The sequence below is a fragment of the Episyrphus balteatus genome, chromosome 4 (assembly GCF_945859705.1).
Source record: "Episyrphus balteatus chromosome 4, idEpiBalt1.1, whole genome shotgun sequence".
Classification (NCBI taxonomy): Eukaryota; Metazoa; Arthropoda; class Insecta; order Diptera; family Syrphidae; genus Episyrphus; species Episyrphus balteatus.
The window spans coordinates 16,774,079-16,790,030 of record NC_079137.1 but is presented as its reverse complement, the minus strand read 5'-3'; the positions used below and the strand labels follow the sequence as shown (position 1 = coordinate 16,790,030).

Genomic DNA, 15,952 nt, shown 5'->3' with positions numbered 1-15,952 from the left:
TTTAAACGAAAAAGAATTATAAAGAGATTTTTTAAAATTGAAAGCGTACATCTTCAGTTAATGTCAATGTTCTTCATTAGTTAAATTATTTATTTCAATTTCAACTAAGAGGAATCGCCACTGATGTACAGGTATGTACACCGTGGAAGATTTAATATTGCCTCTTTATATTTTTCTCTGCGAAACCCAGGAGAACTTTTAAGCCTGAACTAAAAAAAGTACAAAAAAGTAAACAAGATGTTCTTTCTTATTCCCCCTAGCAACAAATTTGTATATCTCTTTCTCATTTTTTAAAAGTAGTCGAATCAAAAAGCTTGAACGTAATCAAGCTTTCAATTTTCAAAAAGTTTTTAAAACTAATACATTCAAACAATATTTTATATCCTTTCCGTAAGGCCGTAAGGTAGCTCTTCTATCACATAGTTCCTGTCAATTTGTGAAAAAAAGCTCTTTTGACAAACAATTTAAATTTCAAATACAGTCGATTCCCTCTAAGTCACAATTTTTTATGAAACCGCCTGCAGCAAAAAGGCTAAATAGATTCCTTTTACTCGAATTTACGTCTAACTCGGCCCAATTTTCGTGTCCTGTGAAAATTCGACTTAGATGGATTCGACTGTAATTTGTTTACTTTTTCAGAACTGTTTTTATTTGAAATTTCAAAACTTCAAAATTTCAAAGAGTTGGATTCATTTATTTCTAAATTCTTGAAACAGAAGGCATAACAGCGGTTTTAACATTAACGAAATACAAAATATGATTTAATCTTTACAAGTATTTTATTTTAGAAAAAATATTAATTATTTTCAATCCTTTTGTAAATATTAATTATTTTCAGTCCTTTTGTAATTCGATAAGTAATAAATAAATTTTATTTTCTAAACAGTTTAGTTGTGAACTATTCGTTTTGTTTCTTTTAAAAATAAGTGATCAGGTGTGTCAAGTAAAACTACTTGTACCTAAACTCCAATGAATCTTGATATACTAATACATATATTGATCATCCAATAGTTATGTATATTTTTTATGCTATAAACTCCAACAATGAAACGATAAAAAATTCTTTTTATAATTGAATTGGTGGAAGAGATATTTTTTCTTGCTGTTGTTTATTTTAAATGTAAATTAGGATCGATAAACTATTTTATTTTCGTCTAGGTATCATTCTCAATGATAATTCGATTAATTTGTGTCTAGGAAAACTTTGTCTCTGGTATTATCATTTGGTTGTCGCAGAGATTTATTGAACTGCAAATTTCTTAATTAGTGCCACTAGTGGGTATGTATGTATGGTTTCTTTCAACGCGTGTCTGGATTTATGTATACATACATAATGTAAATATATATTTCCCGTAAGTTATTCTTAACTAAAACAACAAAATTGATTGTTGATGTAGTGAGATGACTTTAATATTTAAAATAAACTTAATTAAAAGATAATAATGTCTAGTTAATGGATTAGTACAAAAAGTTAGTCAAATATCATACTTTTAATTTTTTTTTATCGAAAAAGGACTAATTTAAATATGTTTTTTTGCTAAAAGTTTTTTTTTATATGGTAATAATTTGGAAAAAAAAAAAACACATAAAAAATGTACATAAATCTAGAAAGTGTTTTGTTATTTTAGCTTAAAAGAATTATTCATTATTATTATATAAAAAATTATTTTCTCAGTTATCCGGCTTTTTTGGTGGTAATAGACAGTGTATATAACTTACATGTAAAATGAGAGTAACACATCGTCGGCTTAGAGTGTAAACCTGCTAACTCCTTCCTGCAAAACTCCATAAAAAATGATTTCAAAAATTGATTAAAAATACAAAAAGCTTTAAAATCTTAGAAAATCTTTTACATTTAATAGTATGAAATCTAAGGAATAACTTTATGCTGTCTTGAATTTATAAAAACATTTAGAAATATTTTATTTTTTAACAATTTTGTCAGGAGTGTAAAAGTGGAGTTAGCAGGTTTACACTCTAAGCCGACGACATAAGTTGCTATTTATTATTTTGGAAAACAACTTTTTCTATTCATACTTCTTAGTTGTACTGTTTTTGACACGATACTGAAAAAAAATTTTAATATTGATATTCCTAATTTGGGTTCGAAAGGTTTAATAAAGAAAAATCAAACTAAGACAAATTAAAACAAATATCGAAACTCCTGAGAAACATGAAAACACCGTTAAAGAGAAAGTTTAAGAAATACAAAATTTTAGACACAAATTTAGGTGACAGACTTGTCACCGTGTTAATATGGCGTTAGTTACATCTACGTAGTAACTCAGAGAAACAAAATCAACCTGGATTAGATAATATTTTTTAGTTCAAAATTAATTTCTTTGATTTGAGTTTGTATTTATTTTTCAAATAGGCAACTACTTGAAAGTAACGTTGTTTAACTTTGATTTAAAAGGTTTGTGTTTTGGTCAAAATTGTTCAGCTTTTATTTTTGGTTTAAGGTTTTTTTTTTTAAATTTTATATTGTTTTTTCCCATTTGTGAATTATCAAGACGAAGAAATCACTTTTTTGTATGTTGTTTTTTTTTTTTTATTAATAAAAATACAATTGCATTTTTTTTAAAGGTTACGTACATTTAAAATACAAATGATTTTTCAAGGTTTTCTGCAAAGTTAAATTATTTTACGTTCTCCTAAACTTCTTTGTAAGATACCATTAGCTTGCCCATCAATCTATTACTTGAAAAACGAACTGTTTGTCATTAAAAATCTTTAAACCTTAAAGATTTTCCTTCAGTTGATATTTTTTTAAGCTTTTTCATGACCTAGGATCAAAGAAATGCGAATGCGATCGGTCGATAGTTGGAGTTTTTTCTACTCGTTCGTATTTTTAGTAACAAGCTGAACTCTGAACCTGTTTTATACCAATCGAAAAGAGATCAAGAACTTACTTATCATCAAACTACATCAACTATTTCAGTACAAAACAATATTTTTTGTAGATTTAAATACTTTTTGTGGTTAAAAAAATACCGAAAATACTTCGTCAAGTTCAATACTGCAATATACCTAATGTCGTTTACAGTTGTTGATGTAATTGAACTCAAAACTGGTTGATATTGAACTAAACAGAACAATTGGTAGGAAAAATCGCCAAGCTAAATCAAACATTAAGGTGGACGAAAAAAAAATACGAAAATAACTTACTTAAATGATTCTCTACTGAAGTGTTTGAATATATTGCATTCCGGATGTTCCAGCAAACGAAAAGCGATTGAACAATGATGGTTTTCCAAAGGTGAGATGTCGTTATACCTAAAGAATAAAAAAAAATCATTTTATATAAATGCATTAGTTTTTGGTCTTAAATGTAAATCTTACCTGAGAGCCAGCTCTGTGCGTGCATTTATTTGATAAATATTATTATAGCCAGGATGATCGAGATCGTGACATATGCAGGAGACTAAAAGAATCAGACATTCCAACTCCCCCAGACGTGATATCAGATTGGCTTGTCGTGTAATTGCATACATCTAGAATAAAATACACGTTGCGTTAATTTAACATAAATAATAATTGTGTTAACATGCATGAAAGAACGAAAGAAATTAAGTGCTTTATGTTGAAAATGTCCTCGTTGTTACAACGGAAACACTTAAAAATAGTCTTTTTTTTTCTAAACTGTATTCGAGAAAATGGAGGAAAATATGTACTTCGAAAAAACGGTCGACTTAAGTGCTTTCAAAGATTCTTGTTACCTTCAAATTGTTCTCCTTGTCATAGTAGTTTTGTTCCTTTTCTTCGGTTTGAAGTTATTATCCTTTTGTTATTGTATTTGTGTTCAGAAAACTAATTGTGAATGCAGGTCACATCAGTACAAAAACCATACATACATATATTCATATCATACACACCTACTTATACATGGATACACCTAAAGAGGCTAAACTAAAAATATCCTTGCAACAACTGTGGCATCAGTAACTGAATACGAGCATACTAGTGTATGAAGCACAAACAACATAACCCAACGGCTAACAGCTCTTAATGGAAGTAGTCTCCTCAAATTTGTGATGGCAGCATTTCATATTGCTTTTTTTTATTTTTTTTTTTTTTGTTGCTTTCTTTTTAGTGCCGAATGAAAGATACTTCGGTTAGATATTCACAAAATAAAAGAAAAAGACAGAGCAATAGAAAAGTCAAAACGAAAGAACGAGAAAAAGCAACAGAAACGAATGTGCGCACTCAAAATGTTGAGGTTTTGAATGAGGATTTTGAATTTTTAATGTTTCTACCTTGAAACAGGTGATGGGAGGTGGGAGATTATGATGGCGTTGGTGATGGAATGGGCCACGGGTCTGGTGGCGGTAGGTTCGAAATGATATTTGATTGAAGGGGGTGGTAGTAAAATTAATTCGTATTGAGAGTCTTGTTAATTAGTTCTGCAAAGCTTATAAAAGTTCGTAATTGAAACTCATTGAAGGGTAAGAGTATGAAAGAGGAAAGACTGGCGTTTTAATTGTTGGGCTATGTACTTTAGCTTCAGATAAATCCGATTAACATTTAAATAGTTCACTCAAAGCGAATCACTCAACTGACTAACTTGATAAATCAGGGAAAATTAATTCTAAAAATAATGTAAATTGTTGATTGCAATATTGTTAAGGATGAGTTTTTTTGTTTGTTAAAGAAAAAGTTTTTCTGAATATTTAAGGCATTTTTTGTTTTGTGTTTATTTATGAATAATGTTTTGACTTCTCTATCCTTTTAAGGAAATTCCTGCTCCTAGAAACAACAGTTTTTGGTTCTACTACATCATTGATTTAGCCATCTTTGTTAAATGTAGGAATCATTATACATTTATCGTTCAATTATTTATGCGGATGATTTGAAGACGGATCATAGATACTGCTTATCATTAACTAGTAAGAGACATAGAGTTTTGTTCCTCTATGTACCTATGAACTTCATAATCTTCACTCGCATTAGAGTTACCGAAGCTAAAAAATGATAATATTAGAGAACACCTTTAGAGATAAAAAATTACCGATGTTGCCATGTTGTTTTTTGGAATTTATTCAAATTTTTTAAATTTTCTTTTAATTTCATAAATTTAATGATAATAAACTACCTCAATATTTTAAGAAAGGATGATTGCAAGCATACTGTAATCATTCAGTATAAGAGCAGAAATTCGACGAATCTAATTAAATGGATTGCATTATTAGCGAGTAGCGACTTGGCACTCTATAATGATCTTGAGTAGCAATTTATCATACAAATAACTTATATCTTGAGATAGTCACTGGCTTAAACTAGCCTAAAAGAGATCAATGTAAATTCGGTAACGGTATAAGTTGAACAAAGATTTTAGGAAGACTTAATTTAAACCATGGACAAAAACAAAAACAAAAGCATGAAATTTTAAACAAAACAATTAGGTATGAAAAGTCGCAAATTTTGACTAGTTAATTTTTATTCCTCTCATCAAGAATTTCTCAAAATTACCAAATATAGGTACTGAAAATAGATACAGGCACCATCATTGGCATCAAAAGTGATCCAAAAATATCCCTCGCCATAAGGTCAAGAGTACCTATCGTACTCTTATTTCTATTTTCAGAACGTTCTTAAATACATGTCTTTATAGAAAAGCCACTTTAAGACAAACGTGTTATAAGAAGCTATATTCATACTATACATAGTATATGTACGAGTACTTGAAAAATAAAAAACGAATGCAAGTGCTAAAAATAAATGAAAATTGTTTCAATATCCTTCGGTCCTTAAGTGATGCAGAGATTTTAAGCTTTTTTTAGTTTTCTTATCATTTCACTACTGTCGCTCTTTTAGTTTACAAAAGTATGCATGTATGCATGCATACACTGTATGTGAATAGTTTCGGGGCAAAGAGAAATGAAAAGGAACATCATATCCTCGCATACAAATTGTTTCATTTTTTTTTCTTGTACATACTACAATGGGAACCTTAAATGCATTGCAAACTGTTTTTCTGTTCAATGTACTGTGCACTGCACAACTACTATCGATTGGACATAGATAAAAGAAAGGACAATGTACATGAAACAGGATGCAATATGTTGCACATCACTGGCCAAAGGACCAAGGGGACACAAAATGTGCAGCACCTAAAATGGCACAGGACCTTTTATCGTTCTAATTCGAAACTTATTTATAAATGTTTAAGGACTTTTGAGCTGAATCCCAAATGACAAATTTTCTTTTTAGATAAAAGTGCTCAAGATTCTTTTAAGTGCGAACATAAAAATAAATGCACTCATATATACCCACAAATATTTGGAGGGAAAAAAATAGGACACAATATAGACGAAACAGAAGAGAATTTTTTGTGAATAGAATCATCTACCGAACGAATAAATGGATAAATAAAGTTTATGTTGATAGCTCCTGCATGAAAAGATACTCGTACAAGGACATCGTATCTTTTGATGCTTATCCTAGTGTGTATTGTGCATGTATTGTGTGAGTTTGTTGACAGAATGTCCTTGTAACATATTTTGTGTTCTTGGCATCGTTTTTTTTTAACAACCTAAAGCTTTGTTCTTTAAAAATCATATTGTTAAAGAAAAGTGAGGAAAAGTTGCATGTAGTGGTGTCAGAGATTGTACCTGAGATATATACCTATTCGACAAATTACATTATTTTTCAGGTCATTGGGTTTTATACAATGTTCGATAGGGATACCTATATAAAGCTTGCAAGCCAGTATTATGAGTTATTGTTGGAAATAAGAAATGTATTTTTTTTTAATTAAAGAAAGCATTGAAATGGGGAATTGAGTACCGAACAAGTTTTTGAATAGATTTGAAGCACTTGTTTGTTATTTCAATTTAAAATGTTTAGTAGCAGTCGGATGTTTTAAACAATAAGTTGAGAACGAATTTTACGGGAAGTTCATGAGGCAGAGATTTCATAAAAAATAAAATAATAAATAACAAAGTTTAAAATCAAGTTAAGTACTTCAACCTTATACATAAGACAGTGCGTTGAATCCTGCAGTTCAGTTTTTTTTTGCAGAGACACTCTTCTTATAGTTTTGGGTAAATGAACATTAAAAGTTTTCGGAACGAACCTTTACCAAAAATGCAAAATATAGCAAAAAAAAACGCAAATTTTCCATTCTTCGTTTTAGCTCTTTACTAATTTCTGGCATGAGCCAAGAATTCCAGTACTTAACGTTCATAAAATGTCTATTTCTATGGGCTTAAAAATTCCAAGATATTGCTTTTCAAATAAAGACTAATTTTTCGTCTAAATCATATATATTTTAAACAATATTATTTTTCAATATACTGTTTTTATTGTCCAGTCAATGTTTAATCTATGTTATCAAAACTGCAACTCTACAACGACATCGACGTAGAGTCAGTTATGCATACAAATGCAATTCATCAAATAACTTGATACCGGTCCTGCCCCTGCTGGGACGGGTTTAGCAGTTAGATGCATCACATTTGCACAAATTATTTTTGACTTTTTAGAAAAATATTTAGCCATACAAAAATAGCCGTCAACATCACAAAAAAAAGAAGAAATTTTATCGGCTATTTTGAACGGGTTAAAGATTTTAGATCTTTTTAGTTCTTAAGATATTTACAAATTTTGAAAATTTTCTATCAACGTTTACAGTTTTGCCGAATTTTTAAGTAAAACACTTCAAAACTTCCTTTGATTTATTGATATTTTGTATAACATTGAAAATAAATTCGACGCGGGTAAAAATAATGATAGAGATTTGAAACTGTGGAAATATTTTTATAAATTTATTTAGAAACTTTTGAGCCCGTATAGATTTTGAAATTCACATTGTTTAAAATTAGGGATACCCTAATGTACATATAGGCTAATTCAAACAGACGGCGAAGTCATGCTGAATGTCTTATGTTACATAAAATAAACAAGAAAATTAACAGTAAATCTAATTCTATCTATCTGTCTATCTAGACTAATTACAACGAATTGAACTCAGCGAAACATACTTATGAGTTCTACATGAATGACAGTTTATGGCTATGTGAATTTGGCACCCCAAAATGCTAATTTTTGAAGTTATACTTCTTTTGCGGCGGTGAGCCATGAAAATTTACTTTTTGACAAGAATGTCAAAGGGATTATGACGCGATCGCCATCTTCAAGACTGAAAATTGGGCAGCAGGGCTGTCGTTTCACCTTTAGAGTTGTAAGTATTTTAGTATTTAAAAATGCAGTACGCCGCAGTACGGCAAAAAAAAAAAAAAACACAACACGTGGCAAGTATCATGTTTAATGTCGCAAGTGGCATGTGGCAAATACCATGTGGTGCAAGTGCATGTTGCATGTGGCAAGTAGCACGAGTCATGTGGCATTCAGTATGCAACACGTGGAAGGGTATGTGGCAAGTTGCATGTGGTAAGTTGCGTGTGTCAAGTTGCATGTGGCATGTTGCATGTGGCAAGTTGCATTTGGCAAGTTGCATGTGGCAGGTTGCATGTAGCAAGTTGCGTGTGGCAAGTTGCATGTGACAAGGTGCATGTGGCAAGTTGCATGTGACAAGTTAAATATAGTAATTTCCATGTGGCAAGTTGGTTGTTGCTACTACTAGTGCTCGAGCACACACAATTCTCATAAGAATAACCAGATATTCGTTTACTTTCGTAAGGCATATGCCGTGCGTTCTGAATCTCACGACATGAGTAACTTTCAAAGAACAAATTGAAAACAACATGGATGCAAGCAGGATAGAAGAATTAATTTAGTGTTCACTTGATAAAACTGTAAAGAATGAAGTGTTTTTTTATGCATAACTATTTTCTGGTAAGTTAGATTGTCTTGGGTTAAGGAGATCTAGCATAAAAAAATTTCCTAAATCACCATAAGCTGAGATTGTAAAAAAATTACACTGTTTGATGATTTTAATAAAACAAAAATAAAAAAAATAAAAATATCAAATAAAATTCATTTACATATCCTGAGTGAGAAGTATAACTTCAGTCGCGTGTACATGTGTACATACAATCTTTTTTTTTCAAACCTACCTAGTTCGATTGCCCAAGGATAGTCCAGGATAGCCCACTATTTGTTTTCGTTAGCCCACCCTTAGTTCTGAAATTATAACGGAATTATTTTTTTCACCATAAAAAAATCACAACAAATAATTTTTTTATTCTGTGTAAAAATTGTTAGTTTTCCACTGTTGTTCGTTTGGGCAACGTTAGCCCAGGATAGCCCAACATTCTTTTTTCCTTATTCAACTATTTTTCGAAAGATACAACAAAACACTTTTTTATATCAGAAACCGAAAAAATTGTTATTTTATTTTCTGTGGAAAAATCGTTAGTTTAAAACCGCGGTTTTTTTGCCCAAGGTAAGTCCAGGATAGACCAGTTTAAAAATTATATGAGCATTAGTTTTTATTCACCTCACAAAAAAATAGTACGCATACACCACAGTGACCCTTTTGATTTATAATTTAGAAAAATTAAATCCACTGGTGTGAGAATTTCGCTCAAATGTTATTTATTTGACTAAGGCCGAATTTATTCACTCTCCATTAAATTTAAAGTCGCCATTTAAAATGGGAAATTTTAAAATGTCGTATGTGATTTGACATGTTTTCAATTTTTAATGGCGACTTTAAATTTAATGGAGAGTGAATAAATTGGGCCTCAGAATTCTAACTTGGTTGAATGTAGTCCATATAACAATCCTTTTAAAAAGCTTAGGTTGATTTGTTTCATTTCACCTTTAAAACCCACAAAATACAAATATTCTTTCAAGTGTAAGAAGAATTGATTTTTTTGGTGTGCCGTATGAGCATTAATTGTCCTTTTTACACTTTTTCTCATAAACATCACTTTTTTTCGTTAGCCCACCTTTAGGTCAGGGAAATTTTTTTCAAATTACAGAAAAACATTAAAAATCAAAATTTGTTCTTTTTTTCAGTGTAAAAATTGTCCCTTTTATACTCAATCTTAATTAGCCATGGTAATTCCAACAAATTACATCACTTTTTTTCGTTAGCCCGCCGTAGTTAAAAAATATGACAAAAAACTTTTTTCCAATTTCCAACCTCTTAAAAATCAAAATTTGTTTTTCCAGTGTTAAAATTGTATTTTTAACACTTTTTCTCAATCAACCATGGTAAAACCAACAAATTACATCACTTAGTTCAAAAATTACACTGTGATAGTTCAAAAAACCGACAGAGGGCTCTCATGTCTACTAAAGATAATTCGAGTATGCTGAACACGATGGCGTACTCAGTTTTTCTGGATTAGGTCAAATAAGAAAGATTTTTGCTATTTTTTATCTATTTTTTGGAAGGATTATACGTAAAAGAAGTTATTTGAAAAAAAATCTGTCTAATGACATTTTAAATCATTATTTTATGGCAAAAAACGTCGACTTTTTTTTCACTTTTTCTTAAATTTTTTAACTATAAAGGTACAAATTTATACGAAAATTCAAAAATTTTTTTGTACACATCTTTTATGTGTTAGTACTCTGGAATATTATACATATGTAGATGTAGATATTTAATTACAAAATCAGGCATGGTATCAATATTTTTATTTAATTTTTTTTAAGTTCAAAAACTATTTTTTTTGTTAAGGTTCAAACCTTTGGGATTCACTCTTTCACTAAAAAATACTCTTGAATATCCAACTTTCATTATAAAAAAGAATAAGTTAAAAACTTTAACTATCTCACTGTTAAAAGTGCAACTTACTTTTAACATAAACTGTAATGATTTGTTGAAAAATCACAAAAGTTTCCTTTCCGTAACTTTTTCGGAGTTTCAAAAAAACTTGCTCATACTTTCAGACATGGCCGATCGTACCAAAAGCCCCTTTTTCATATTGCAAGTTTTGCCAGTTTTATTTTTTTGTTGTCATACAACATAGTAAGAAAACGATTTTGCCCCCCACTTCCCCTACATATGTATTGCATTTAGGGCCGGTTTGTCCACACTCGATTATCTTTTCATCAAGGATTTTTGTATGGAATAATCCTTGATTAAAAGATAATCGACTGTGAACAAACTAGGGCTTAAACATTTTGTAATTTTTTTATTTTATAAACTAAAAATTTGAGTTTTTTTTTCACTCTTAAGCTTAACCAATATTGTAGGTAGGTAGGTAGGTTCTGCCTATTCGTATTTGTAAACAAAGCCATATTCTATCCCGAAACACAAGATCAAATCGTTGCCACCGAGTGCTGCATTTTAATTTAAGTAAAACGAAAAATACAAGAAAAATTGAAGAAAAATCGACGTTTTTTTCATAAAATAATGATTTCAAATGTCATTCGACAAATTTTTTTTCGGTAACTTCTTTTACGAATAATACTTTTCAAAAAATAGATTTTTCGTCATTTTACATCGATAAAAAATTTAAAATTTTAAAATATATGGTGTTTTATACCCTCATTTTTGGCATGTGCAAACAAAATTTCAAACGCAAAAATCTTTCTTATTTGACCTAATCCAGAAAAACTGAGTACGCCATCGTGTTCAGCATACTCGAATTATCTTTAGTAGACATGAGAGCCCTCTGTCGGAAAAAAAGTTCCATTTTCGAACACAGTGTTATTATACAAAAAATTCTTAAAAAACTAATTTTGAAATGGTTCTATAATTTTTAAACTAAGCGTAGGATAGCGAAAATAAAAGTTGGGCTATCCTGGGCTAACGTTGGGAAAACGAACAACAGTCCAAAACCAACAATTTTTACACTGAATAAAAAAAATTATTTTTTGTGATTTAAGGTGAAAAAAAAAAATAATTCATCTCGGGGCAGTGGGGGCAAGACCGCCTTTGGGGGCAAGACAGTTTTGTTTACTATGTTGTATGAAAAAAAAAAAATAAATAAGCAGGACTTGTAATATAAAATAAATGGATTCTGTTAAGATCGATTATGTCTGTAAGTATGGTCAAGATTGGTGAAATCCCGAAAAGTTATAGTAAATTTTATGATTTTTCATCAAATCGTCATGTTTCGTGTGAAAAGTAATTCGTACTTTTTTAAATGAAATATTTAAAAGTTCTAACTTTTCTTTTGTAATAAAAGTTGGGAACCCATGAAAATAAAGCATACGTTTTGATTATAGCAAAAAGATTCCATATTTTAAGATTGAAAGCGGTCTTGCCCCCATGTTGGGGCAAGACCATTTTTTGTTACATGTTTTTTTCAAAACGTATTATCTTTTGTTTAGTATATTAAAAAATTTTTTTAATGATGAGATTTCCTACAAAAAACATTAAAACTAATGAATAAAGATTTTATTCTAATTAAAAGATGTTTTTTTATTGTTTTTTTAAGACGGTTAAACACTAAAGGGGCGGTCTTGCCCCCGCATAACCTATATATTTTAGAACTAAGGGTGGGGTAGCGAAAAAAAATCTTGGGCTATCCTAGGCTAATCTAAGGCAATCGAACTTGGTGGGTTTGAAAAAAAAATTAGCATTTGGGGTAGCCAACTTCACAAAGTATACGTATAGTGCCGTCGTTTTTTTATAATTAATTTGTTAAATTCGACGGGCATTATTTACCACAGGTGGTGAAAATATTGTGGGGGGCTTTGAGATGAGCAGTTTCTAAGAATATATTTTACCACAGCCGGACCTAACGTTGAAAAATTACCCGTAGTCGGGCACTTTATAACATAATTTTTAAATATTGCTTTATCGAAATAGTACAAAAAAAAAATCGAATAAATGGCACCTATAGTTTTTAATTGGCGGTAAATGTTGAAAAATTTACGATCTTGGGTTACAAGGGGTTAATAATCGGAATTGAAAAGCATTGTGATCCCTCAAAGGGAATTGTATATTGTACTGGTTGATCTTGAAAAGTTATTCAATAAAAAAACCAACAGATTTTATATAGGTTTCCTTAAGACTTCGAGGAGTTCCGGAAATCTACGTGCAAATGAGCATATACACGTACGAAGTAAAGACGAAGGTGGCAAGATACCCTCATTAAGGGTGTGCAACCGCGAAGCCTATTAAATCCTTTGTTTTTTATTAAATTCTTGACTTTCTACTTGAATTTAAGGTGGCAGATCCAAACGTGAACCTATTATTTTTTTCCCGAAATTTGAGTTATCATATGAGAATATATTAAACACTTTTCGGGCAACAATTTATATGTGGTCCTTAAGTGGGAACAGTTAAGTCGTGATTCCATACGGGATCATGAAACACATTTTAATTCCCGAAATAAGACAAACTTTTAAGGTGAAAAAAAAAAATAATTCATCTCGGGGCAGTGGGGGCAAGACCGCCTTTGGGGGCAAGACAGTTTTGTTTACTATGTTGTATGAAAAAAAAAAAATAAATAAGCAGGACTTGTAATATAAAATAAATGGATTCTGTTAAGATCGATTATGTCTGTAAGTATGGTCAAGATTGGTGAAATCCCGAAAAGTTATAGTAAATTTTATGATTTTTCATCAAATCGTCATGTTTCGTGTGAAAAGTAATTCGTACTTTTTTAAATGAAATATTTAAAAGTTCTAACTTTTCTTTTGTAATAAAAGTTGGGAACCCATGAAAATAAAGCATACGTTTTGATTATAGCAAAAAGATTCCATATTTTAAGATTGAAAGCGGTCTTGCCCCCATGTTGGGGCAAGACCATTTTTTGTTACATGTTTTTTTCAAAACGTATTATCTTTTCCCTCAAAGGGAATTGTATATTGTACTGGTTGATCTTGAAAAGTTATTCAATAAAAAAACCAACAGATTTTATATAGGTTTCCTTAAGACTTCGAGGAGTTCCGGAAATCTACGTGCAAATGAGCATATACACGTACGAAGTAAAGACGAAGGTGGCAAGATACCCTCATTAAGGGTGTGCAACCGCGAAGCCTATTAAATCCTTTGTTTTTTATTAAATTCTTGACTTTCTACTTGAATTTAAGGTGGCAGATCCAAACGTGAACCTATTATTTTTTTCCCGAAATTTGAGTTATCATATGAGAATATATTAAACACTTTTCGGGCAACAATTTATATGTGGTCCTTAAGTGGGAACAGTTAAGTCGTGATTCCATACGGGATCATGAAACACATTTTAATTCCCGAAATAAGACAAACTATTACAATATTTATCAAATAAAAGCAGTAATTTAAGATTATGAAATATTATTGTTTTTTCTATTTTTTCATTTTAGAGTACCTTGTCACTTTGATTTTTTGTAAACGCCTCCCACATTGCTTATACACTTCCTCTTTCCAATGATTGCATCTGGCATTTCAAATTATTGATTCCTCAAATTTCCTCCGAGAGCTGTAGGTATTAAAGAAAAAAAAAAAAAAAAAAAACACTCTCCAAGGGAAGACGTTGTTCAGGATACCAAGAAATTTCTGTCTTTGTAAATCTTTCAAATTTTGCATTTTTATATATGTAACTTTAATCTTTTTCCCGCCTACAAAGTACAATTTCCCTAAGCTTGGTGGCAAACAATTTTTCTTCAAGGATCTAGAATACAACCACGTAAACACGTATATAATATAGAACGACATTTTGAGCTCCTTCATATGCATTAAATTTCCGGTAGTCTCCAAGGAAATCAACTGAATTTTTTATATGAGACATCATAAAATCATAGCACAATCATCATCATCGCGCATCAGCAGCATCACCATCACCATTGCTCAATCATATAGACTAAACGTTCTTGTTCAATTATTCCTAATTATGCACAACTAGCCAATTATTTCCACCCGATATGTGAACCAAAAATCATTACTTTATAGCCTTGACAGCCTTTAAGCGTGACAAACGATAGAATGAATAGTTGTGGCGAAAGAAGGTTCATCCTTTTTCTCCTCCCTCTCACACCTTCGCTGTCGTACTTATTATACGATTATATACGTACAATGTGTCAGTTTTGATAAAAGTCGATGTTCATCACTATCACACGCTTGTCAGTGTCATAGTCCAACATGATAAAGAGGCATAAAAACAGTCCATAAAAACTGTCAGTAAAAAATCCCTATATCTCAATATACCTACCAGAAACGTGTATAACTACCTACATATATATGTATTAGATTGACATGTGACATCGACATGTCAAAGGATTTTTTTTTATTATGAAATATCTTCACTCACCATTTGTGCTACACAAAAGCAGTGCCGAAAATTATGGAACGGAACTTCGTTATAGTGCTTATAGACTTCATAAAGCCATTCGCGTAACGTGTCCATGGGTATGTGGAACTTGTGTGTGAACCCCAATTCAATGAACATTGTCTGCATCAAATGAATGACATCCGAATCACTCCAATCGTACGAATCAAACGAGGGCAGACGTAGTGCAGCCTTCACCTCGTCCGAGAAAGTTGTATCACATATCTCCAGAAAGCGTTTCTTAACTTCGGTGTGCTTTGGTAAACTACTTTTTCGGTGTGGTGGTCCCATAGGACGTTTCGATAAACCTGTAACAAAAAACAAAACAAAAAAAAAAGGTTTGGTTAGAAAAGAGTGGATAAGGATTAACCAGGAGTAGGTAGTGATCACAACAGCTAATCTAAATAAAAATTCAATTAAGGTAAAAGGAGTGGGCAGTCATTGGGTTGGAAATAGGTTCAAATGCAAATCAGTGCTGTAAGAAGTGTTTTCTCTATTTTCCTCATTCTAATGCTGGTGTTGTAATAAAGACCAATTTGGAAAAGGGGATAATCAACTGTATATCCTCGTAATGTTCTTTTAGATGTTACGTTGAAGAACAACATTAAGAACGGATAGGCATACTTATTTAGGTGATAATTCAGATTTTAAATTGTACGGTATACCTATAGAACATGGAGTGTACGAGTATTGTATAATAATACGATGTTTGCACCTAGGAAGTGAACAATTAGAAGGATTTCTTTCTACCATCAGACAAGAGCTTTAAAATGCAGCATAATTTATCTGGAATAATCTTTTGAATTAGGCAAAAGAAAGAAGTTAAGTACAAC

At 31.0% G+C, this 15,952-nt stretch overlaps 1 protein-coding gene across 10 annotated transcripts in view; it reads right to left on the bottom strand.

The window, feature by feature from the left end:
- Positions 1-15,952, bottom strand: part of LOC129917985 (high affinity cGMP-specific 3',5'-cyclic phosphodiesterase 9A) — a 278,734-nt gene that overhangs the window by 29,185 nt on the left and 233,597 nt on the right. For all 10 annotated transcript variants that reach the window (XR_008772908.1, XM_055998268.1, XM_055998266.1 and 7 more), the window contains 3 exons: positions 15,102-15,427; positions 3,343-3,494; positions 3,169-3,276 (listed from right to left, as the gene is read on the bottom strand). Coding sequence is in view for 9 of the 10 variants with exons in the window: in XM_055998268.1 (XP_055854243.1) it covers positions 3,169-3,276; positions 3,343-3,494; positions 15,102-15,427 (586 nt within the window). In the remaining variant the exon portion in view is untranslated. The remainder of the gene's footprint in view (positions 1-3,168; positions 3,277-3,342; positions 3,495-15,101; positions 15,428-15,952) is intronic.